General features: G+C 41.1%; 2 protein-coding genes across 2 annotated transcripts in view; both read left to right on the plus strand.

The window, feature by feature from the left end:
• Positions 1 to 20677, plus strand: part of LOC124284759 (E3 ubiquitin-protein ligase TRIM37-like) — a 74749-nt gene extending 54072 nt beyond the window's left edge. The window contains exons 11-24 of the mRNA XM_046720861.1: positions 878 to 1145; positions 1628 to 1657; positions 1954 to 2021; positions 3263 to 3275; positions 3507 to 3635; positions 5968 to 6089; positions 6201 to 6305; positions 7445 to 7545; positions 15144 to 15407; positions 16134 to 16307; positions 16462 to 16567; positions 18169 to 18243; positions 19131 to 19338; positions 20406 to 20677. Coding sequence (XP_046576817.1) covers positions 878 to 1145; positions 1628 to 1657; positions 1954 to 2021; positions 3263 to 3275; positions 3507 to 3635; positions 5968 to 6089; positions 6201 to 6305; positions 7445 to 7545; positions 15144 to 15407; positions 16134 to 16307; positions 16462 to 16567; positions 18169 to 18243; positions 19131 to 19230 — 1555 coding nt within the window. The 3' untranslated portion in view covers positions 19231 to 19338; positions 20406 to 20677. The remainder of the gene's footprint in view (positions 1 to 877; positions 1146 to 1627; positions 1658 to 1953; positions 2022 to 3262; positions 3276 to 3506; positions 3636 to 5967; positions 6090 to 6200; positions 6306 to 7444; positions 7546 to 15143; positions 15408 to 16133; positions 16308 to 16461; positions 16568 to 18168; positions 18244 to 19130; positions 19339 to 20405) is intronic.
• Positions 20678 to 25387: 4710 nt separating this feature from the next.
• Positions 25388 to 27160, plus strand: LOC124284758 (putative per-hexamer repeat protein 5). The gene is made up of 2 exons (XM_046720860.1): positions 25388 to 26269; positions 26503 to 27160. The coding sequence occupies exons 1-2, from the start codon at positions 25804 to 25806 to the stop codon at positions 26571 to 26573; spliced, it is 537 nt and encodes a 178-aa protein (XP_046576816.1). The 5' UTR covers positions 25388 to 25803; the 3' UTR covers positions 26574 to 27160.

A 27160-nucleotide genomic window follows, 5' to 3' on the forward strand; every position in this document is an offset into this window, starting at 1 on the left:
TGTGCAGTAACACTACATATTACCTGCATGTTCTCAAACAGAAAGGGGGGGCGGTGGGGTAGCTTAGTGGTTAAAGCGTTGGCTCGTCACGCCGAAGACCCGGGTTTGAATCCTCACATGGGTAAAATGTGTGAAGCCCATTTCTGGTGTCCCTCGCCGTGATGTTGCTGGAATATTGCTAAAAGCGGCGTAAAACCAAACTCAGTCAGTCAGTCAAACAGAAAGGGCTTATGTGGTCCTGTGTTTACAGCATGTTGGTCACAGATCAGGGGAACTGTTACAAGGTTGGTCATGGATAAAACACACTGAACACTGCAGCTACTTGACACTGGGGTGGTTGGGGAGTCTAGTGGTTAAAGCGTTTGCCTGTCACGCCGAAGGCCCGGTTTCGATTCCCCGCATGGGTACAATGTGTGAAGCCCATTTCTGGTGTCCACCGCCATGATATTGCTGTAATATTGCTAAAAGCGGTGTAAAACTAAACTCACTCACTCACTCACTCACTCACTCACTCACTCACTCACTCACTCACTCTCACTCACTCTCACTCACTCACTCACTCACTCACTCACTCACACTCACTCTCCTCCTCACTCACTCACTCACTCACTCACTCACTCACTCACTCACTCACTCACTCACTCACTCACTCACACTCACTCACTCCACTCACTCACTCACTCACTCACTCACTCACTCACTCACTCACTCACCCACCCACCCCCACCCACCCACCCACCCACCCACCCACCATACAGCTGGAATATTTCTGAGTTGGGCGTTAAACAACAAACCATCCAACCAACTTAGATGTGTGGATTTTTATATTTTGTTGGTGACCTGATATTGTTAGCACACATTGTCCTGACCATCACAGGTACGAGTACAGAGTGGAGATGGTGCACCAGGCTTCTCGAGACTCAAGCAAGAACATTGTACGAGAGTTTGCCTCCGACTTTGAAGTTGGTGAGTGCTGGGGCTACAACCGATTCTTCCGCCTCGATCTGCTGGCAAGTGAGGGTTACCTGGATACAGAGAACGACACTCTCATCCTCCGCTTCCAGGTCCGACCTCCAACCTTCTACCAGAAGAGCAGGGACCAGCAGTGGTATGTGGGAATAAGACTGCAAATAGCTGTCCTACTGGTGGAATAGTGATACTTTACATAATTCACTGTTAGTTTGAGCAAGGTGTTGGGGTAGCCTACTAGTGTTAATAGTTAAAGCATTCGCTCATCATGCCAAAGACTGAGTTTAATTCCCAACATTGTTACAGTGAAGCCCATTTCTGGTGTCCTTCGCGGCGATGGGGTAGTCTAGGTGGTTAAAGCATTCGCTTGTCACGCCGAAGACCCGGGTTCGATTCCCCACATGGGTACAATGTGTGAAGCCCATTTCTGGTATCCCTCGCCGTGATATTGCTGGGATATTGCTAAGGGTGGCGTAAAACCCAACTCACTGACTCTGGTGTCCCCCAATTTAATATTGCTAGAATATTGCTCAGAGCGGCATAAACATTGCTCACTCAGTTTGAACAATTCAGATTTCGTTTGCTGAAGTAGTCAGATGTGTATAATATTTCTATCTTCCCAGGTACATCAGTCAGCTGGAGGTGGCGGGGATCCCAGTATATACAGCAAATCAATGATCTCAAGGAGGTACACACCCATGTCTCAGTGTTGTCAAGTTGAAGATCAAATATAATTTTGGTCACAACTTCAAAAATTTCTTTTTATTCAAAATGTTAATCATCGCTGAAGTACCAGGTCATGTTTACTTGAACAATTCTCCTTCCTTTTAAAATTTAAAACAGGAAATGCCTCTGTTTGCCTTTTCACCTAAAACTAGGATATTATATTTGAATTTGATGAAAGCAACTATTTGTATCAAGAAAATACTTTCAGTTCTCAGACTACTGTCATATCCTCAACAAAATGTGGGCATCTGTTTTCAGCGACTCCTGCTAGAAATGTCTAGAAACTCCACGGGGAAGAAAACTGGCAACGCAGGTATGGAGATGAAGTTCCTGTCTGTTATAAGGGTAATGCTGTTTTTGAGGGCATTATCATTTGCAGAAGCCTGAGGTCTTCCATTAACTGCCCGACGAAGGAGGACAGTTGAAAAAGACCGAGGGCTTCTGCAAATGATAATGCCCTCAAAAATAGCATTACCGTTATTATTGCTAAAATACATGGAATTTGTGTTGAAAAGAAAAAGGAAACAATGAAGGAATTTGACTGTAAGTTTACCAAAATCATCTTCTGACGGGGTTGACTGCCCGAATGCAATTACGTCATCGAACAATTCAAGTGACGTCACAACAGAAAGTGACGATATTCGACCTTGGTCTTTGACAAGACCATAGCCTGCAACATGTCAAACTATGTCAGTGTTCGGTTTTGGTCCATCAACAGCCTTAATAGTGCAATTGTTAAGGTTAGCACCAACAAAAAAAGCCAATATTACCGTTATTTAAAGCGGGAATTCGGGTTACTTTGACTTGTTTGACCCAGAATATCTGCCAGTCGAAAGCCAATTAATGTCGAATGAACCGTAAGCCCACGCACCCACTATGACGTCAGTTGACAACAGAACTGATAGTGGCCCTGTTGCTAAGGTTGAGCGGTCCAATATCATTTGCAGCGGCCCGCAAATTTCAGATAATGGGAGGGCCGTTTCATGATAATTCCATGTATTTTAGCTATAAGATCTGATTAAACATAAACCTGCTGGTCCCTAGCAACCTCTGCTGTTACAGGAGGGGACTTAAAGAGGTAGTCATAGACTTGGTTCATGGAGTGTCCAGATTGCTTGACAGCATAGATCTCTGCTCATGATACCAACGTAATAGGTAGTCATAGACTTGGTTCATGGAGTGTCCAGATTGCTTGACAGCATAGATCTCTGCTCATGATACCGACGTAATAGGTAGTCATAGACTTGGTTCATGGAGGGTCCAGATTGCTTGACAGCATAGATCTCTGCTCATGATACCGACGTAATAGGTAGTCATAGACTTGGTTCATGGAGTGTCCAGATTGCCTTAAAGCATAGATCTCTGCTCATGACATGAATCACTGGGTTGTCTGGTTGTTTACAGATTTCCGTCATATAGCTGTATAGCTGAATGCATGGGAAAAATCAAAGAAAGAAACAAGTGGAATGTGGTTCTAAGTTAAACTAAAATGTACCCTGTTGAATGCATCAGTACTTGTGCTGTTTTAGGATCACTGGTCTCTTTGAACTATATCTGTTATTTACAGCAGCTGCAATGTAGTTGGGATATTTCTATTCTGCAGTGTTATCAGCACAATTAATTAAAACAAGGCACTTATCTTTACTGTACATAGTCCTTGGTTAATTCCATACCCGTGCTCTTGCTATGATATTGTTCAGTTCTTCTGTAGGGTGTTGAATTGGAATAGTGGTGACGTAACACCGACGTTTGGTTCAAACCATGCCTGTTTTATGTGTAGAATCTCCCCTGATGATCTCCCAGTCTGACAGTCCTCTCCCCACCACCCAGTGCTCCACCCGAAGCCTCGACACCCCCGCCCCACCGCGGAGATGGACGTTGAGCAGACCGACCTGGAACATGAGGAGGAGTCTGACACTGACTCTACCGAGTCTAACGAGGTAACAGCATATGTCTCTATACAGTATGACCAGGGAGAGAGGCAGTGGTGGTCCGATTAATTGAAATAATCGAAGATTGGTCGCAGTGACTAAACGACCAAGCAATCGATCATGTTTTCTCATAATCGAACACAAACAATTCTGGAACACCTGTTTGCATTAACAATATTTTTCACAAGGTTGCTTTTGTCTGTTACATTTCATGACCACTACAAGCTCGTTCCAAGTCATGGTTGAATTTATCTTCAAGACTCCAAGAAATTAAAGTCCTAACCTACTAGTCATCCTTTAAAGATGTGAAATTTGCCAATGCCTTTTGTGCAATTTGCAAAAACACCAAAGAACTACAGTTTCTTTTCTTTATTGTCTTTGTCCATTAACAAAAATAATCAGGAAAATTTCATAAATGATGCTAACCAATTATTTTCGATGATTGATCGGTTGTAATTAACCAATCATCAATTATGAGATTTTGACCAATTCCCAGCACTAGAGAGAGGACACTGTATGTCACTGGAAACATCAGTAACTTCTGTTCTCCGTCACCATTCCACATATAGCATGAAACCTTTACCCTTATCAGAAAGTGAGTCCACCCTTGAAGATCCGGGTTAGAATTCATCTTCAGTAGCCCATGCTTGTCATAAGAGGCGACTAACGGGATCGGGTGGTCAGGCTCGATGACTTAGTTGATACATGTCATTGTATCCCAATGGCGTAGATCGATGCTCATGATGTTGATCACTGGATTGTCTGGTCCAGACTCAATTATTTACAGACTGCCGCCATATAGCTGGAATATTGGTGAGTGTGGCGTAAAAATAAACTCACTCACTCAGAAAGAAAGTCAGCCCAAGCTGCAAATACACTGGATGTTTGGCTGGAATAGTGCTGACTGTAACTTGATACTCATGACTTTGAGACAGCTTCTAATCTTAACAATCAAATGTTATTTGGTCATGTCCTGAATACAACAATATTTTGTTTATGATCTGCACATGGTGAATCTTAGTATATATTTTAAAATAATCTATTTTATTACGAAGATCCTCTGTGGTTTACCTCATTAAGGAGATATATCAAGGACTATGCAATTACCTTGTTCTCAGAGAGATATCTCTGTTAAATTGCTGCGTTGAATCTCAGTAGTGAGACCAGTCAAGATTAGTACAAGCAGCCACACATGTACAGGCATGCATGTTGCTTTATAAGTGAAATACAGGGCCTGTAAGTCTCCTGAGGCGCTTGGGGCGGTGTTCCACCCCACCTATTTTTATCCCCCGCAACGCGTTTTGCAGGGGGTATTAAAATGGACTCCGTCCGTGCGTGCGTGGTGCGTCCGTCCGTCTGTGCACTTTTGTCTTTTCCGGAGAAGAGTGAGTTTAGTTTTACGCCGCACTCAACAATATTCCAGCTATATGGCGGCGGTCTGTAAATAATCGAGTCTGGACCAGACAATCCAGTGATCAACAACATGAGCATCGATCTGCGCAATTGGGAACCGATGACATGTGTCAACCAAGTCAGCGAGCCTGACCACCCGATCCCGTTAGTCGCCACTTACGACAAGCATGGGTTACTGAAGGCCAATATTCTAACCCGGACTCACGGTTATTTCCGGAGAAGAACTCTAAAACCGTTCACTATTTCTTCACCAAACTTGGCACATAGATAGATCTGGTGGTGTACTGGTGCCTTTTGGTAGTTTTGGATTTCTGAATAATATATTTTTGGCATTTCCATGGCAACAAGTTTGACTTAGACTGAAATTGGTGGTAGTGGTCTTTTCCGGAGCAGAACTCTAAAACTGTTCACTATTTCTTCACCAAACTTGGCACATAGATAGATCTGGTGGTGTACTGGTGCCTTTTGGTAGTTTTGGATTTCTGAATAATATATTTTTGGCTTTTCCATGGCAACAAGTTTGACTAAAACTGAAATTAGTGGTAGTGCTCTTTTCCGGAGCAGAACTCTAAAACCGTTCAATGTTTCTTCACCAAACTTGGCACATACATATATCTGGTGGTGTACTGGTGCCTTTTGGTAGTTTTGGAATTCTGAATAAAATATTTTGGCGTTTCCCTGGCAACAAGTTTCACTTTGACTGAAAGTGGTGATAGTGCTATTTTCTGGAGCAGAACTTTAAAAACCTTTCAATACTCTCCTTCCACTTTTCTATATACACACCTAAATATTTGACATAATCATAACTCGTAGACATAATCATGAAGAGTATTTTGCCATTCCGGGGGATATTGATGACTTTGTCTTCTTGTATTACCTGTATCTCACCGGTAAGTAATATTCTCATTGTGCGTATTACCTGCTGCAGGGGCTGAGTGAAGGTGATATTGACGATCTGGATGACATCCATGAGGAAAGTGAGGCTGATGGTGGCCAGGAGATCGCTGTTGACAACAGTAACGATGAGAACGACATTGACGAGGAAACCATGTGAGTTATCAAAGCTGCCTGTATATATTCATTTTCTTTTTATTTACTCTGTCATGAATGGAACAAGAACAATGGTGTTAGACCTGACAAATTCTGACATCGTCTTGACAGGTCTGTTGACAATGATGTTGAGATCTGGGAGGAGAATGACCTCGACCGTCTTGGCGCCTCAGCCGCTGTCCTCAAGTGTACAAACAACCTGTCGGGACCAGAGAAGTGAGTGAAAATAGGAGACAAGTGCTGAAAAATATTTAGTTGTTTAATAGTTAGATTCTACTACTGTGTTATCAAGGGTTGTACTTGTGTTAACAACTCTCCTTAGTCAATCAAACAACGCTGAACAAATGAGCCTACTGTCTTACCTGCAACTTTGAACTGCCTCGGGGTTCGAGCGTCCGCCCGGAGAGCGGAAGGTCGCGCTGGTTCGATCCCCGGCGTCGCCAAAAGGCAAAAAAAAATATGGTACTTGTTGGTCCCTGCCTGGCGCTCGGCATTAATGGGTACAACAAGGACTGGTCGGCTCGGAGTCAGTATAATGTGTCTGAGTGGGGTATTCATGCTTCACTGCGGCATGGTATCTCAGTGGGTTAGCACTATCAAACCAGCTTAAGTCTGGGCTAGTACAAGCAGGCGCACATACACATACACATGCATGCACGTCGTCATATGAGTGAAATATTCTCAAGCACGACGTTAAACCCAATTCCACCACCACCACCTGCAACTTTGATGTGTATATTTAAGCAGCAGGGTTGCCATTGGAAACACTTTTAACATTTGGCTATCAGCAAAGTTAAATTTGATAAGAAGGGATTCTATTGAAGGGATTCTACCCCACCCCCTTTGCAGTTTATAAACAGCCCCTTAGTTTATGTGAAATAACTTGGAGGAGTAACCATGTATTTACTGACCCATAATAATGTCAGATGAATCTACTATAGGTAGCATATGTGATGAAGAGTTACCATTGTCAGTATAAACCCTTAACTAATGTGACCTGTGAAGGTTAGAATATTGATCTTCAGTAACCCATGCTTGTCGTAAGAGGCGAATAATGGGATCAGGTGGTCAGGCTTGCTGACTTGGTTTACACATGTCATCGGTTCCCAAATGTGCAGATCGATGCTCATGCTATTGATCACTGGATTGTCTTGTCCAGACTCGATTATTTACAGACCGCCGCCATACAGCTGGAATATTGTGGAGTGCGGCGTGAGACTAAACTCACTCACTCACTCACTTAACTAATGTCTGAAGTCATGAGATTGAAGGGAGACAACTCATCCACAGTTGTCTACCCTTGGCAGGTGTTTTGTTAGGTTCCTGAAAAAGAGGTCTGTTCCTTTCCATTCCAGGAAGCAAGATGATGAAGCAGTATTACTACAGTTTTTAGAAAGCCACACAACAGACTTGGACAGATGGGGCCTGTCCTCCATGTCAGCTTCAGGTAGTTCAGGTTGGTATTTTACATCGACTTCTCTCACCGTAAACATGACTGCCCCGTGGCCTAATGGATAAATTGTTTGCAACATCATGTTATCTATCCCTTGTGGTGTAATGATCAGTAGAAGCCCATGCTTCATATTTCATGCAATAGCAGTTGTTGCACTAGTAGTACCTTGTGACCCATTCATGTTGTGTACCCAGTTTGAGCAGCTTGCAGCCTATATGCTGGTGCTCTCTCCCATCTGTAATTCACTCACATGCATGTACAGTTGAACAGACCATACCAAAAGGCAGGACTTGTTGTACCTGGTATTCAGGAGGGATTAGTACACTGTGTAGTAGTGTTGTATCTATGTTAGTGTTCTATCCATTAGGGCTCTCACGAGTCCAATTAAAGGCTTCATGGTCGTATATCCTTAACGCCCATAAGCATTGCTATTTTTCCTTATCCTGACTCATGCTCTTTTTGCTTGTCTTCTTCTTCTTGCGAACATAGTGGAACACTTGTATCTCCCTAATTGAAGCTCCCTTCAATTTAAAATCACTAATTAGTATTCACCACGAGTTACCTCCTTTCCACAAGCTCGGGAACGAGGGCGCCACCTCTACCCATGTGCCCCACTCTTTCCTTCTTCGCCCAGTGAGCTGGACGTGAGAGCGCCTGTGTCTCCCGACACACTATATCCTTTGAATTATATTTAGTTAGTTACCTCGTAGATAGACATCTATAGAGGTTTAGCTAGTATCCTTCAACGATTATATATTGATATTTAGTCGCTTTTCTACAGTTTATTCACGGGACGCCGTGTTTGTTTCAGTGGATTACGTTGATGAAAATTCTGTACTATTGCAGATTACGCTTTTATGCTGCTGCTGATCCGCTTTTAATATGATGTACGGCGCCATGTTTATTATATTCACATTGCAGTTGCGGTACTAATTTATCCAATTCTACCTTTTATTAATATTTACTTTGGCGCTTGGCACGCACAGCAGATAGGTCGCTGCGATGCAGAGTCTAGTATGACTGATACACCGAACCCTCGCCAGTCTACTGCTGTTGGCCGACTTCTCCCGTGTGGTGTTCCGCTAGAGTGGTGGAGAGGTGTGGGGCGTAATCCGCCATCTCCAAGAAGCATCCTGCTTCCCAGACATCCCATCGCCGCAGCAGAAGACTAGAGGGTTTTTCTACTACATCTCAACAGCCGACCGCTCCCATCGCGAGTTTGGGCCTGTATGATGATCAGCCGGTCATCATACCAGATGTACATCAAAGATTGACCGATGTCGCACAGATCAGCATGCAGCCTGATGTACCAACGCATATGCTGGCGATCGCCCTGAGGGTCCCATCTTTACTAACACTCAACGCAGACGCCGCGACACCCAGGGCAGCCGATATTCTGAGGGAAAATCAACGAAGTCTACTAGGACTTTCTCAACCGAGATTGTTCCAGCCGATGACCTGGAACTCTACGATGATCAGCTGATCATCATCCCCGACGTACGCCACAAGAAACGACCGGTGACAGCTACAACGACATCAGCAGAGATCACCATGCCCTCCATTAACAACGCAGATAAAGCACCGACGACCTCGTCGCAGACCATCCCAGAAGACATGATGGGACAAATTATGAACATCATGGAGGACCAATATCTGCGGTAGCAGGGTCCGAGCCTTCGCGAAGGCTCCAACGTAGACAGCACCCCAGAGGCACCCCCCGTCAACGTAGCAGCCAGGACGATGTCACCTTCGCTAAGGAAGTCACGACCACCTTGACGGCGGACCTAGATGTACAGCTTCGGGCTTAAGGCCTTCGCTAAGGCGGAAAGGACCTAGATGTACAGCCTTCGGCGGAAAGAACCTAGATGTACAGCCTTCGCTAAGGACTTCGCTGGCAAGGCAGGATAGATCATCACCTTTTGGCGGTTTCATCCCTAGATGTGGACTCGACCATCAGACATCACGGAAGCCTTCGCTGAAGGTCATATCGCTGCTCCCCGGACCGGACGCAGAGAAGCTTCGCTGGCGGGCATGCCGGCGACACCTGAATCCAGATCATCATCATCTAGAAGGACATCGAGGGACTATACAAGAGCTTCATAAACTATCAACGTTCCTCTCACAAGTCTCCGGTGAAGATCAACCCATAGACAAGTTGATCATCGATATCAAGTATAAGAACTACAATCGATATTGGTTCTGTTGAATCCATGACGAGACGTGATGTTCGCTGGCCTAAATAGATCTAGAACGATCAATTAGACACTTATCACCAGACTTCGTAATACCTACTTCTGAATATGATAAGATGATCCATGCGCCCTATTTAGGCAAGCGCCACGATCCCACATCCTGTTAAACACAGAGGCTGTTCACGGCGATAAGCAAGCCATATATATATTTATATATATATATATATATACTAATCGGCTTTTGACTCGACACCTTCGCTGGCTGGTCGCTAAGGCTAAGTGGCTCCAAGTCTACTTCACCCAGAAGATCTAGAAGGATACTTCGAACTTCGCTGTCTCCGGGCGCTCACCGAGGAAGTCTCCTCCGTTTCTCCATATACTAGCCACTGGCCATATATATAGCTACTCGTCAGTCCGTTTCAAGACGCCGACAAAGTTGATTATCAACTGTATGCCAGATGCCGCCTATAAGCCTACGCCAAGATAATTACTCAGGCTATTTACAACACACAGAACGCCGCTGTATTATTAGTCAACGACATTTCATAGATCTTCACAAAAATCAACTATTCCAGATAAATTGCTAATATACAATCCCGGACGACGATACGATTAGCTACATGCGACCATTACGCATATCTGCAGACAATTCAATATCGAAATTGAACAGCAGCCTTGTTACAGCGAAATAACTCTTAATCACAAAGTTTCTGAGAAGAAATATGTACAACAAGTTCAACGTTAATTCTACAATTATGACGATACATTCATGTATACAGTCTACAAGCTCACAACTTGCAAGTTGTTTATACCCTTATATATAAGGAAGTCGGAATTATATTCAAAACTGAAATTACTTTCACGACAACCAGGAAAATAACCTACCCAGCATAAAATTACAGAGCCGAGATATTTCACCCCGGAGGTTTCGCAAGGTTACCATTAACCCTCAAACACGGTCACTTTCCGGATAACTTCGAAGCTTAACGGTGAAGACCGACGCTTATGCTAATATCAACGACGACAAGAATTTATTCAAGATGGGTTTTTCCCGCCACACCGTGACATCACAGCTGGTATTATACAGAATCAAAATGCCTTGTTCTGATTGGATCACAGGAGGGACAACGACTCCACACAGAGGTCGATCTCTATTCACAGTTCAAGACTTACGCCACAAGTGACAACTATATATCAGTGAACGAAAGCAAGCCTCATTACAGTCCAGTTAACCTGAACATTCATGATTAGACTGCCTTTTTCATTAGAGACCTCCCCGTCAAGTTAAGACGAGGGATCGGCAGTCAGGCTGATTTTACATAAAGTTCAACGAGGACAGACACACCTGGTTGTGCACCTACATCATCAAGGACTTCGCAGCTTAATTACCTAGACGAAAAGATACAAGTGGATCTAAATCCACAGCGCTTCAGACTACAGCTGAATTTCATCGCTTAATTAACACAACTAGATGGTTAGTAAACCTACTAAACTTCTGTTTGGAGAATAAAACGGAAATTTCACGCCCAACCTGGGGATATGAATATAGTGCTCCAACACCTCACAAGTGAGGTTTATGAACACGCCTGATGATGACATACTTGGACCCCATGATACGATGATTCTATCAAGATGGCCAGCAAGAGCACTGTAAATTTATCTCCACCAAAACCAAACAGGAGGAAAAAATGCAACAGATTATTTTCTCTATCATCAACTTACGAGAGTGAAGTCTCATGTATTATATCTCCATTTGATCAGAACTGTCATACTACGGCATATGCGGATGGACTCTATTCCTACCCTCCATGAGCTTAATACTCATGATATTATAGCTTAACTTCTACAATTTTTCTACACAAATGTGATTGAAATAATGGAGGGTTTATTTCTGAAATCCGATATGGTGGTTGCAAACCATTATCTGAGAGATATCACCACCGAGGACGCCTCAGGTATACACCAATTCGATCCCATGGTCCTCGCACAACAGCTGACAGTTCCTCGAGAAGATAAGTCAATCTAACAGATTTTTACTTATCTTATAACAATACTAAATAGCTTCATGCTATATATAATTTACTTAAGTTCCTTTTATCATCACAGTACTATGATTATTACATCATACAATATATAAGTTAACAACTCTACAGAGTTTGTTATTATATATATTTACCTTAAGTTATTCATATCTTAAGAGTAATACTCATGGTTACATGATAAATGCATTAGCTAACAAACTCTACAGAGTTTTTGGCTATTTTATACATAGCTTAAAGTTAATTAAGCTAACAAACTCTACGGAGTTTTACTATTATATAGGTAACTTAAGCTAATTATACCTTAAGCATAGTACTATACCTCATATTATTAAAATATATTGGCTAACAAACTCTAAGGAGTTTTGCTATTATATAGGTAGCTTAAGCTTATTCATATCTTAAGCTTAGTACTATGTTTATATCATATAAGTAGATTAGCTAACAAACTCTAAAGAGTTTTTTGCTATTTGGCTTAAGTATCATCATATTTCTAAGCAATATGGTTATATTATAACATGTATTAGCTAACAAACTCTACAGAGTTTTAGCTATTATATATGTAACTTAAGCTTATTCATATCTTAAGCGCAGTACTATGTTTATATCATATAGGTATATTAGCTATCAAAACTCTAAAAGAGGGTTTTGCTATTATATATTTCGCTTAAGTTTCATCATGTAGCTTAAGTTTTCCTTCATAAGCTCAATACTAGGTTTATATCATAGCTAACAAACTCTAAAGGGTTGTTTTCGCTATTATACAATTAGCTTAAGTTTTCATCATATCTTAAGCAGTATGTTTACATTATAAAGGTATTAGCTAACAAAACCCGACGGAGTTTTGTTATTACATATATATAGCTTAAGTTTCATCATAACTTAAGCTCAGTACTATGTTTTTAACATAAAAAGTATATTAGTTAATAAACTCTAAGGAGTTTATTTTGCTATATACATTTAGCTTAAGTCTAATCTTATCTTAAGCTTAGTACTATGGTTACACTATAAACATATTAGCTAATAAACTCTACAGAGTTTTTGGCTATTATATATGTAGCTTAAGTTAATAATATCTTAAGCACAATACTATACTCATATGGTAAAATATATTAGCTAACAAACTCTACGGAGTTTTGCTATTATATATGTAGCTTAAGTTCATTATATCTTAAGCACACTACTATACTCATATTGTAAAATATATTAGCTAACAAACTCTAACGGAGTTTTGCTATTATATATGTAGCTTAAGTTAATTATATCTTAAGCACACTACTATACTCATATTGTAAAAATATATTAGCTAACAAAACCCTACAGAGTTTTGCTATATATATGTAGCTTAAGTTAATTATATCTTAAGCTCAGTACTATACTAATATTATAAATATATATTAGCTAACAAACTCTACAGAGTTTGGCTATTATATATGTAGCTTAAGTTAATTATAGCTTAAGCACAGTACTATACTCATATTATAAAAATATATTAGCTAACAAACTCTACAGAGTTTGGCTATTATATATGTAGCTTAAGTTAATTATAGCTTAAGCACAGTACTATACTCATATTATAAAAATATATTAACTAACAAACTCTACAGAGTTTTTGCTATTATATATGTAGCTAAAGCTTATTCATATCTTAAGCTCAGCATTATATCTATATCATATAAGTATATTAACTAACAAACTCTAAAGAGTTTGCTATTATATAATTAGCTTAAGTTTAATCATATCTTAAGCTTAGTACTATGTTATATCTTAAAGTATTTTAGCTAACAAACTCTAAGGAGTTTATACTAGCATATTAACAAGCTTAAGTCTATTAGTCTTAAGCATTGTATTAATGTTATATATACTTTATCATAATAAGTACATGGTAATAACCTTTTATATGGCAGCTGATAAGTTAGCAGCAGGAATTCATCAGTTCAGTGCCTTTATGAAGTTCCCATAGGGTTATTACAATCATCACAGTTCAAATCACTAATTATTAAAAATCCAAAGTATTAGATATTCCCACCTCCGGCCCGTAGGATGCTACAAGCAAGAGAGCATGAGTCAGGATAAGGAAAAATATGTAATTTTTAGAGTAAAATTGATATTTTATACTTATCCTGACTCATGAGGTCAGCCCTCCCATCCTCCCCAAATAACACTTTGGATTTCCCTGTAAATTCAAATGTTGGGCTCAGTATATGAGGAGAGAGTGAGGCACATGGGTAGAGGTGGCGCCCTCGTTCCCGCGCTTGTGGAAAGGAGGTAACTCGTGGTGAATACTAATTAGTGATTTTAAATTGAAGGGAGCTTCAATTAGGGAGATACAAGTGTTCCACTATGTTCGCAAGAAGAAGAAGACAAGCAAAAAGAGCATGAGTCAGGATAAGTATAAAGTATCAATTTTACTCCAAAAATTACATTTTTGCGTAATACCTTCATACCATTTCCTGTCAACAGGCTTGCGACTTTTGCTGTCAAAATTACCAAACTACCCCAGCGTTGCTTGCTGAGCTGGTTTTCTGTCTACAGTGCTTATTTGTGGGTGCTTGCAGGACAAATGCTTGCTCATGGAACTTGTTGTACTACCTCCGTAACTAAGGGAAATGCCACAAAGACAGCATTCCGTATTTTGGCCACTAAATCAAGATCAAAATGCGTCCAGACATTGGATCTTTTTCTCACGATCATCCATCTTGATTGCGTGAGACGTTTAGAGTTATCTCCCCCCCGTGAGTCCTCGCGTCCCTTCAATTGGTCTCAAGTCCTGCTTTACCCGACTCGACCCTGAGTACCCGAGTACTCGTGAGAGCCTTACTATCCATTCATGGTCCTTTATATGTCAATAGTATGGGTCATTTCTCATGATGCCAGGCACTTGATTGTCTGATCAAGACAAGTCTCCACCACATGGCTGGAAAACTACAGATTGCAGATTACTCTATGAACAATAAAAACAAATTCCAAATTATATGAAACAGCTACTTTGTCTTTCACACAATGTGTGACATGGCTAAATATATATCAAAAGGTCTAGTTTGCTGCTAATGCATAATGAGTGTGTGAGTTTGGCTTTACACCACACTCAGCAATATTCTTGCTATATGGCGACGGTCTGTAAATAATTGAGTCTGGACGAGACAATCCAGTGATCAACAGCATGAGCATCGTTCTACGCAACTGGGATACGATGACATGTGTCAACCAAGCCAGCAAGCCGGACCACCCGATTCCTCGTACGACAAGCATGGGTTACTGAAGATAATTCTAACCTGGATCTTTATGTGTCAATTTTGAAAAGACTGTTTTGTGTAATAATGTGCCCCTTTGTCTTGAATGATTGTAAATTGACATGCTCCCCCTACAGATGGACTGGCAGACAGTCCCCGGTCAGTGCAGAATCTCCTGGAGGGAATCCAGGCTGAGTGGAATCTGACGAATCTTTCAAAGGATGAGAACAAAAACAAAGGGAGCCGTAAGGACAAGCAGCCATTGCTAGGCGACTCCACTCCGACAACGGACGACATGCTGGAGCACATCCATGCCAGGTTCTCCGAGCTCGCTGCCACCACCATCGCTGTCGCCAACTCCGCTGTCACCAGCGAAACTGAAGCCAAGAAGTACAGATCAGGTTGGTGCTTGTTACACAAGATGAATAAATCAGGTGGAGGTCATCCCCAACACATATAGGTGTCAACAATTTGTGAGCATGATTCCATAGGTGAAGGGTCCACCTTTCAAAACATACTGCATGAATGCTCTATCGATACTCCTGAATCCTTTTCATTCTTAGGGACCATTCATAATTTATGGCTAGAGGGGTGATGATGATTTTTATGGAAAAACATGTACAATGTGAATGACCCCCCTAAAATTCATGCACAAAGCGAGGGACACCCCATCCCTGCCCCCCACCCCCACCCCTGCATGTCATGTACAAAGTCAATGAACCTAACCCCCACCACCCCCACCCCTAATATTTAAGCATATTTCTCAAATATTTAAATGTACAAAATTGTTTCCTCACAGTACTTGTGTATAGAATTGGTACCTCCCCAGAGCCAAATGGGTGACCCACCCCATCCCCTTAAAATCATCATCACACCCCTATCCTTAAATTATAAACGGTCCCTTATATTGAAAATCATAATGACTGTTTCAAAGAATCAAAACGTTTTAAATAGATGCTACTGTAACTGTATTTTCTATTAAAGTATTTGAAGTTGAAGTCATGAATATAAGCCCTTTAACCAGAAATGGGCTTCACTTGTTGGACCCCATCTGGGGAATCGAACCCGGGTCTTCAGCGTGACGAGCGAGCCACGATGAGGTTACACTGTCTTCACTGTTGTTTCAGCCAAGAAGAGCAAAAACCCACTGAGTGCTATAGTGCAGCCACTGCGGAACTCATTAGACGAGAAGACAGTGTCCCGGCCAGACTCTGGGAGCAACATCCCTGACAAGAAGGAGAAGATTGAAGACTCTCTTCTGGGTTCAGCTGTAGATCTCAACACTCCTGCCGTCACCCACGGCGCGTCACAAGATGCAATGCTGTTTGGTTTCAGTGAATGACTCCTTATTTCTTCGATGAAACTGTGTAATTTGGAAAGAGCAGTCAGCTGTGCACACTTTAGTTGATAGTTGATATTGTGGGATGTGGTTGATGTAGTATTTGTGTTTCACAGATGAGTCCCTGTCTCTCAATCTGGCTGACTTTACCCTGGAAGAGAGTAACCTGCCAGAACTGACTCTCTGCCTGGACAGAACAGGAGCAGCCAATACAAGATCCAGGTAGAGAAAACCATAACCCTATACATCATGGTCATATTAAAAACGTATCTGTAGCAGTAAATCATAGGCCATATAATAGTATATCTGTACTATCTGTGGTACTTTTGATTTTTTCACCTGTTACCGTGAAGGGTTCAATACCTAATACCGTATATGACCGACTATAAGTCAGAAATTTGGTACCAGAAAATGGAGCTAAAAAATCAGACCTGACTTATACTTGAGTTCATTAATCTACCCCAAAAATTCCAGAGGTCAGGTGAGTGAATCTGCCAGCCCAGCGAACTCATGTTCTTCACACAATTTAGGGTGTTTTTCGAAATTCTTTTTATTTTGGTTCAATATTAAGACCTTAAAAATTTGTTGGAATTAGAAATAGACATCTCCAAATGTCATCTGATGTGTATTGTGCTGATCATGTGGTGTAAGTAATTTGATGCTGCTGAAAGCAGTAGTGAACCAAACTCACTCAACCACTCACTCAACCGCTCACTCAACCGCTCACTCTCAACCACTCTCTCAACCACTCTCACTCAACCACTTCTCAACCACTCACTCAACCAACTCTCTCAACCACTCACTCAACAGCTCTCTCAACCACTCTCTCAACCACTCTCTCTAACCACTCTCTCAACCACACACTCAACCGCCACTCAACCACACACTCCACCCTCACTCACGCCACTCAACTTCTCACTCAACCGCCACTCAACTGCTCTCAACCACTACACTCCACCCTCACTCAATTCACACACTCACCTCACTCAACTGCTTCACTCAACCTCACTCAACCCCTCACTCAACCACTCACTCAACCGGCCACTCAACCACTCACTCAACCACTCTCTCTCAACCACTCTCTCAACCCCTCACTCAACCGCCACTCTCAACCACTCTCAACCACTCACTCAACCCCTCACTCACGCCACTCAACCCTCACTCAACCGCCACTCAACCCTCTACTCAACAGCTCACTCAACCCTCACTCAACTAGCTCACTCAACCACTCACTCAACCGCACTCTCCTCAACCAGTCTCTCAACCACTCACTCAACCACTCACTCAACCCTCTCACTCAACCTCACTCCACTCAACCACACTCTCAACCCCTCACTCAACCGCCTCTCAACCAGTCTCTCATCCACTCACTCAACCGCTTCACTCAACCCCTCACTCAACCCCTCACTCAACAGCTCACTCAACCACTCACTCAACCGCTCTCTCAACCAGTCTCTCAACCAGTCTCTCAACCCCTCACTCAACCGCTCTCTCACCACTCACTCAACCACTCACTCAACCACTCAACCAATCACTCAACCACTCACTCAACCACTCACTCAACCACTCACTCAACCACTCAACCGCTCACTTAACCACTCAACCACTCACTCAACCACTCACTCAACAACTAACTCAACAACTCAACTGCTCAATCAACCACTCATTCACTCAACCACCCACACATCCACCCACTCATACCTATCCAAATAAGCACAGACTCCACCACTCTCTCAAATGACAACTTTACCCACTCTTAAACCTATCCAGTCACTCTGTTACTCTGTCACTCCCTCTCACAGTCACTGACATAATGGTTTCAGTAAACCTGAGAGTGACAAGGGGGACAAGAGGAAGGTGGCGTTCAATCAAGGGGATCTCAAGTACAAAAGACACAGGTAATCCTGGTACTGACCTGTTCAACTAATGGCTAGAAAGTCATAGACAAAGTACTGGATCATAAATCTAGGTCTTAGTTACTCCATATATAAGCTGAAACAAAATAGACCATTCTTGCTAAGTGACCACTGTTTCCCTTCTGGATGAAAACGGCAGGGATTGATGTCCCTGATTTCGTATTGTCCTGGGCATGGATTGTGGCTCACAGATTCAATCCTGGTTTGTCAGTCCACACTTGATTATTCACAGGCAGCTTTCATTTAATTCAAGGTATTTTTATGAATGACAATTTGTTTGTTTTTATCCCCACGGCATGTAATGCGGGGGATATAGTCGTCGCCTCGTCGTTTGTCCGTCCGTAATCATTTTGTTTCCAGAGCATAACTCCAAAACCTTTCAATATTTTTCAACAAAAATTGGCAGATATGTGAGGCAGATGCCAAAGTGGTGCCTTTTGCTATTTGCAGCTTTTTGTGATTTATTATTTTCTCGGTTTCCATGGAAACGATTCGGGACTTAGTCCCAAAAGGGAGGGGTGGCTTCATTTCCGGTGCACAACTCGAAAAGCGTTCAGTATCTTTCAACAGAACTTGGCAGATATATTAGGCAAATGTTGAAATGGTGCCTTTTGCTATTTACAGATTTTTGGCATTTATATTTCTCATGATTTCCATTGAAATGATTTGGACTTAGTTTAAAAAAAAGTCAAGCTGGACTTTAAGTAACTGTCAGATGATTTGTTCTTTCAAATTTGTGGGGGCCGGGGGGATACGTCATCTTCTGATGACTCTTGTATTGTTATGCGACATTTCTCTTGCTTGACATCAGTCTAAGAATCTTTACCAAAAAGACAAAGCTATAGTACTAAATGTTTTCATCGTTTCAGTGTCCAGTCACAACTGGTCGTTCAACTACCTGAAGAGCAAGATGGAGAAGATGGACAAATGCGCCACCCTCACCAGACAGCAACACTCCGGACCATTTAGACGGAGCCAGTAACCAGAACGAGGGACGACTTGCTCCCAATGGGAACTCGCGTCAGGAGGAGCAGGACCTCAAGTAGAGTTCAGTACACAGAACGTCAGCAAAGATAGGTGAGTGGCTGCAACTTTACAATAGTTTTGGGAATTGACTGAAATCATAGAGTGACGTTTCGATGTAGATTCCTAGACTGTTTTCAAGCTTTTAGCTTTTATCTTGATAATGGTGTAACAATCTACATCGAAACGTCCCTCTAGGCAATAAACAAGAAGTTGTCATCCAATAAGTGGTAGGTTCATTTTTGACTCCCCAACTTCTAGTATGCCATCAAACAATTGATAACAACTTCTGTTATTTGTTGGAGTGAGACATTTCGGTACAGATTCTTGTACCGTTGTCTGGCGGAAATGATTCCTGGATATAAATCTGCTGTCAAGTAAAAGGCAAATATTATGGATAACAGCTTCCTCTTTATTGTATGTCACAACGTGTCTTGGCCTAAATTTTCGAAGCTCTCTTAGTGCTAAGATGGTCATAAGTGCCATACATTAACATTAACTTACGAATATCTTGGTGCTAAGAGAGCTTCGAAAATCTAGGCCCTGGGGTATTACTTGCAGAGCTCCAGATAAGATTTAGCTCATGTGGGTACTGTACCCACTGTATTTTTCGGGAGTGGGTATTATGAATGTTGAGTTGGTATATCATTTTCCATTACCCACTGCTTTCAAATATGTGCGTATATCAGTCATTTTACTCACCTAAGTATTATGTGACTGAGTAAGTTTACTAAGCAGGTATGTTCTGCCTTATATCATACCTAATCAAAACCAACTTAAATATAATGGAAATGATTTCATAAAAAATCACTCATCCTATACTGACAGTACAACACTTGTCCTATACTAACAGTACAACTTGATAGCAATCGATGTCTTTTTCATTACGCAAGCGATTTTTATAAATATATTCTGTACGTATTTGTTTTAAACTTTTTGTGTATCTAACATTTTAAATGCATAATTGGTGCGCAAACAATTATTTTTCAATGCGTAATTGGAAATTTTCTATGCGTATTTTACCCGGATAAGCAGCTTATGGGCCTCTGACTTGAATACTAACTTCTAAATGCCTCTGAAGAACCTAATCTGCTGACAAGTTTATCTTCATCTCTTTTCAGACCTGAACCCCCAGATGACCCATCTGTTGTATGATGTCAGCCTCGGATGTATCTTCTGCATCCTTGACGTCGTCGCTACATTCAGCATGTGCCATCTCGGACAACATCACTACAGTGGACCATATACAAGGCTATATCATGTTGCCATGGGGGCAGGGGAGGTTATGCTCGGAATCAAACCGGAACTTCCTGCGGTGAATCCTGACTTTGAATAGCCTTGTTTAATTAGTTCAGTATATATGTCTGAAAGCTTTTAGGTACAGTCCGCCCCCCCAAAAGTATGAAGCATCATCAGCATCATGAATATTTCACCGACATATCATCCACTGGCTGTAGTATTTGTCAAGGTCACTTGGAACAGAAAAATAAAATAATTATAACGTAAACATTCCCCCTGGATTATGGTAGCCTTATTCCTGTGGATTCACAGAATACATACAGAAAGTCAAAAGAAAGTTTAACACTAAGTCATAGCTATTCCTAGTGGTATACCTAATCTATCCCTGAGTTATCTCCCTTGATCCTGACGTCACTGTATTGTTCTCCTAGAGCCCTTCATAATTTTTCTGTATGGTCCACACGCATGATGTGCAGAGAATCGAGTGAAATTTTCATTTCAAATCAAGTCTTCAATTCTTCATATATAGGTCAGTTACAAATTGCATTCCATTTAATATTCAATCGCATTGCTGTTTTGCATTTATATTATATATATTTCCAACGTATTTAGGATCTGAAGTTTTCCCGCCCTTTTTGATTGACAAGTATGGCACAGAGCAAATGTTTACAATGTCAGAAATTCATGGCGGATGTTGATCCCCACTCTCTGTGTGCTTTCTATTATAAAGTCTTACCTTGCTCAATATCGGATCGATGCTTATTGTGTCAGGAAATGTCGGAAGAAGATTGGTTGTTGATGGACATATCTCTTTCCTTAGTTAGGAAGCGTAAACATTCATCGTCATCAGAATGCCCTAAGCTGGTGCCTCTAGATAAACTAGACAGTCGTGTTGTTGAATTTTTAACAGAACCTCTGGGATTAGTTTGAACGGAGGAAACGCATAGGCTGTCATCCCCTCCCATGATATGGATAAGGTGTCGACTGCCCATGCCAATGGATCCGGTACTGGACTCACAAACATTGGTATCCGAAAATTCCTGGAAGTCGCAAAAACATCTATGATTGGAATTTCCCACTACTGTCCTATCAAATCGAATGCCTCTTCCTTGAGAGTCCATTCGGTCCAGATCACTCTGTCCTGTCGAGATAATTGAATTGAAGACTTGATTTGAAATGAAAATTTCACTCGATTCTCTGCACATCATGCGTGTGGACCATAGAGAAAAGTTATGAAGGGTTCTAGGAGAACAATACAGTGACGTCAGGATCAAGGGAGATAACTCAGGGGTAGATTAGGTATAGCACTAGGAATAGCTATGACTTAGTGTTAAAATTTATTTTGATTTTCTGTATGTATTCTGTGAATCCACAGGAATAAGGCTAATATAATCCAGAGGTAAGTTTACTAACAATTACTAACAATACATGTAATTGTTCCTATTAGCATATTTTTATGACATAGAATAATGAAAGCGAATACGAAAGTATTGACGGAATATTACTGGAAAAGGTGGATTAGCATTCAAAATACTTGCCATTGCCTGCATATTTTGAGTTGACAGTATGGATGATTTTATTGTGTCATGTGACGAGTGACGTTACAGCTATAAAACATAACACTACTGCAAACAGTGAATGACAAAAATATGTTTTCGTACAGTAGTATATTATGTCCTGCTGGTATTTCGTCATGAGTTATCTATTTTATGTACGAACATCTTGTATTATACACGATATATTCCTACTGTACTCTCCTCAGTATGTTCAACATGATATATAAATGTTATCAAATGGTGATCTCTCATTGGTCAATATCTTTAACTTAAAGTGCTGTATACTGTAACTGTTACATATCATATACAATGAGAGTGAAGTTAGGAAACGATTCCACACTGCCATTCCATATATACTACTAAAGAGTTGTCTTCACAAACTCATGCTTGTGATAAGAGGCAACTAATGGGTTCAGGTTATCAAGTTCTCTGACATTGATGCATGTATCTCAGTTGGGATGCTCATGATGTCGGTCACTGGATTGTCTGGTCCAGACTTGATTAATTAGAGACCACCGCCATATAGCTGTAATAATGCTGAGTGTGACGTGAAACTAAACTCACTCACTCAGTCACTGGATCATCTGGTCCAGATTTGATTATTTACAGACGCTGTCGTATTGCTAGAATATTGAGAAGTCCAGCGAGATACAAAAAACACATAAAATAGAGGGTAATATTACATATAGCCAATGTATGGGACCAGCATCAGGTAGTGTTCAATCTTGTATTAATGGTACTTCAATGTGTAACCTCTCTGATATTTAACTCACCTCAAGTATATGGCATGTTCAGTATTTTTCAAAGGGATGAAAGTGTTTTATGTTATCACCAAGTATAACCCCCAAAATATACTTACAGTGTAATGAACACATCAGACATTGACCTGATGGGATTTTGTTCACTTTGAAACTCATGTTCTTGCCGTCATTCAAGTACAGATAACGTATTGCCCAATCAGGGGATATTTTGGCATAGGGAAATTCTTGACCAACTGGAACTGCAAAGTTTTCAAACTTGGAGAAAGCTTGGGGAAATTCTATATATTTTCATTGAAATTGATATATCTTGTCAGTGATCCTTATATTTCTTTCTGAAGACTTTGAGTTTTATATATGACTAGCATGTGTGATAAGTTTTCAAAGAGCATACTTTATTTCTAATGTTTAGTTTCATCTTAATGAATTGTAAAACATGGACAAAAATCGAAAGAGATGCAGTTGCTGAGTTGGCAGTTTTGTCCTTGACCTTGTGTTGTGAATGGTCAGAGTGTATGAGATCAAACTAAAACTTCTCTGATTCTCTTAAACTACAGAAACTAATGCTTGTCACTTTTGGTATTTGTTCAGTTTATCAGTTCCTGTTTGACCTGGTTGTCATGGTGACAGAATGGTTGACAGTTACTTATTCACATCTACAGATCTGTAGTGGCAATGTCTGAGAGCAGTGAGTTAGTTTCAGTTGGAATATGTGACTTTCCTCCAGCTAAAGTTGGCAGGTTGTGATCAATGCTTTTCAATGATTGTAACATTATAACTCTCTCTCATCAATCTCCTTAAAATCAGATCTTAGTTCTTGTGACAGCTAAACATAGAGCTATGGATGTGTCCATCAGAATGACCAGTCATTAAACCATTGAGAGCATGGCTTGCCATTTCGGAAAAGAAGTCAGTTTGTGTTTTCTAATCATACAAACTTGAAAACATTACAGAGGAAATTCCAAACCACAGTTACAGGCTGTAGGCCTCATTGTCTGTCACCTAAATTTCACAAATATCAGAAACAGAAGACAATTTCCGCAGCCAGTAGGAGGTATATCATACAATCTAGACCATCTGTTAGACATTCCAGAAGCTTCATTTGTTTAGTATTCAAATCTGAATAGAAGATGGCAGTTTAAACCTTGCACAGTAAAGCTTGAGGAAGCAGCTTTCTGATAGTCAAATTCTTGCATGTTATTTCATTGGTTGGTCAGTATTTGCAAAATGTCGTTCAGACCTGACCTTAAGCAGTACAGAAAACTGGGATCTGATTTTAGAGAGGTTTCTCACTCCCATGCAGACTTCAGCCTGACATTGCCACAGCGTGGATGGTACCCTCGCCTCGAAGTGCTGTGAATACTGTGATATTTATTATGTTTGCTTGTGTTTGATATGTACATACTTTGTGTTAGAGCAGATCAGTGCCTTTGGTATTGCGGAACAGATTAGAAACAGAAACCTTATGTTGTAATCAAGGGATTTTGTTTCGTTTTGTTTAGTTACAACATGAGAAAGTATATTTCACAAAACTTTAGAAACTTATGATTATTGGTAAACTTTATGTGATAGTGAGAGAGCATCCATTTGATTTGTAGGAGGTGGACTTACATATTTGGGGGAACAAACTATTTAGATATTGTGGTCCGTCGGAAATATATTCACCATTAACATAAAAGTTTAAGGATTAGGCATTTTGCCTTAAACAAACTATTTATCTTTCATCAGCACTGCCAACGTCATTTGGGGCATATTTCTAAAACAAACTATTTATTGAAAAAGCCTCTCTTAACGATTTCTTCTGCCCACCTTGCCAAGAAATCAAATGGATGCTCCTTAAGTTATCTTAATTTTTTAAATATTTTTACTATAGTCACAAACAGAATTCTGACTAAGATACAGTACCTGAGTTTGTGTAAAATGTCACAATACTGCTCAAAAGAATGTAAGGATCACATACATGATGCAGATTCACTGTGGTCGTATATAAATAGCAAGTGGTCCTAAACTACTTTTGAGTAGTATATCTTCATTTCATAGAAACAGCTACATTAGTAGGTACTGATATGAAGTGAGGTGACTGAATTTGTATTGCTAGAACAGGTTATCAGAGTCCAAGTTAGTCATCTAGTAATCAACAATGTGATAATAAGCCTCTTGTTTCCCCCATGTTAGTTGTGTACATATTGACTGTTTGCCATCATTCTGTGATTGTCTATTTCCATGTGTTGATTTCACATATCATGTCATGCCCACTCTCAGATGCATCTCATGCAGGTGGCTTCTCTGCTTGTTTTAGTTTTCGGGATACTTCTGGACATCTTGAAGTAGGTAGATATGGGGTAATGTATATGGGTATCTTTCTGAAAAGATTGAGGGCAGGTTGGTAGCAGATCATATCTGAGTGCTGGGTCCAGGCCTGATGGTTGGTACTGGATTGGACCTGATAGTTGGTACTGGATCAGTCCTGATAGTCGGTACTGGATTGGACCTGATAGTCAGTACTGGATTGGACCTGATAGTCGGTACTGGATCAGACCTGATAGTACTGGATCGGACCTGATAGTCAGTACTGGATCAGACCTGATAGTTGGTACTGGATCAGACCTGATAGTCAGTACTGGATCAGACCTGATGGTTGGTACTGGATCGGACCTGATAGTTGGTACTGGATCGGACCTGATAGTCAGTACTGGATCAGACCTGATGGTTGGTACTGGATCAGACCTGATAGTTGGTACTGGATCAGACCTGATAGTCAGTACTGGATCAGACCTGATGGTCGGTACTGGATCAGACCTGATAGTTGGTACTGGATCAGACCTGATAGTTGGTACTGGATCAGACCTGATAGTCGGTACTGGATCAGACCTGATAGTACTGGATCGGACCTGATAGTCAGTACTGGATCAGACCTGATAGTTGGTACTGGATCGGACCTGATAGTTAGTACTGGATCAGACCTGATGGTTGGTACTGGATCAGACCTGATAGTTGGTACTGGATCAGACCTGATAGTCAGTACTGGATCAGACCTGATGGTTGGTACTGGATCAGACCTGATAGTCAGTACTGGATCAGACCTGATAGTTGGTACTGGATCAGACCTGATAGTCAGTACTGGTTCAGACCTGATGGTTGGTACTGGATCAGACCTGATAGTCAGTACTGGATCAGACCTGATAGTCAGTACTGGATCAGACCTGATAGTTGGTACTGGATCGGACCTGATAGACGGTACTGGATCAGACCTGATCGTCAGTACTGGATTGGACCTGATAGTCGGTACTGGATCAGACCTGATAGTTGGTACTGGATCGGACCTGATAGTCGGTACTGGATCAGACCTGATAGTTGGTACTGGATCGGACCTGATAGTCGGTACTGCATCAGACCTGATAGTCGGTACTGGATCAGACCTGATAGTACTGGATCAGACCTGATGGTTGGTACTGGATCAGACCTGATGGTTGGTACTGGATCAGACCTGATAGTCAGTACTTGATAGTCAGTACTGGATCAGACCTGATAGTCAGTACTGGATCAGACCTGATAGTTGTACTACGTCAGGCCTGATAGTCAGTACTGGATCAGACCTGATAGTCAGTACTGGATCGGACCTGATAGTCAGTACTGGATCAGACCTGATAGTCAGTACTGGATTGGACCTGATAGTCAGTACTGGATCGGACCTGATAGTTGGTACTACGTCAGGCCTAAAAGGTATATGATATGATTCAAAGTTTCGTACCAGATAAAACCCAAGGGTTTGTACCAAATTAGTCCTCAGTATCTGTTTTAGCATCCAAGATATGTTCTCAAAATCAAATGGCAGAAAAACTAGTATTATAATATTTATGTATACGGCTGGTGAACCTCATAAAATACGATTCTGCAATCCTGAGTTGGTCACTTCCTCCAGAACCATATTCAGCGTGTTGCATCTATCAACTGTCTGATCAAAAACGCTCGACTATATTGTGTAAGAGAGTAAATGAGCTGTGTGCGTCAGTGCTATGGAGATGTCTACAGCATTCCAACCAGTTGTTGATTGAATGTTATGTTTTAAATGTATTTGACCACAGATGTCCACATTTTATTTATAAACTTCTGAAAATACTGTTTCTAGAACTTGAGAGATTACTACACAAAACCATGATTCTCATTTTAATTTCATCCTCCAACCAAATACCAGTATGTATACAAGTCTGTGTAGATACTCTCAAGCTAGACATCTAGAGGAGCTTGAAGTCCAGCATTTCAGTTGGCCAAACTGAAGAATAAGAACAAATGGCATCCATCCTGTTTTGCTAATAAAGTTGT

This window comes from Haliotis rubra, unplaced genomic scaffold (genome assembly GCF_003918875.1).
Source record: "Haliotis rubra isolate DU_JTF1 unplaced genomic scaffold, ASM391887v1 Scf344, whole genome shotgun sequence".
Lineage (NCBI taxonomy): Eukaryota > Metazoa > Mollusca > Gastropoda > Lepetellida > Haliotidae > Haliotis > Haliotis rubra.

Bases quoted from the DNA above. Each gene is read 5' to 3' on its own strand.
- LOC124284758 (XM_046720860.1), top strand. From the start codon at position 25,804: ATGGTTGGTACTGGATCAGACCTGATAGTTGGTACTGGATCAGACCTG. The intron at 26,270-26,502 runs ATCAGACCTGAT...AGTACTGGATTG, and splicing joins ATCAGACCTGATAGTACTGG to GACCTGATAGTCAGTACTGG.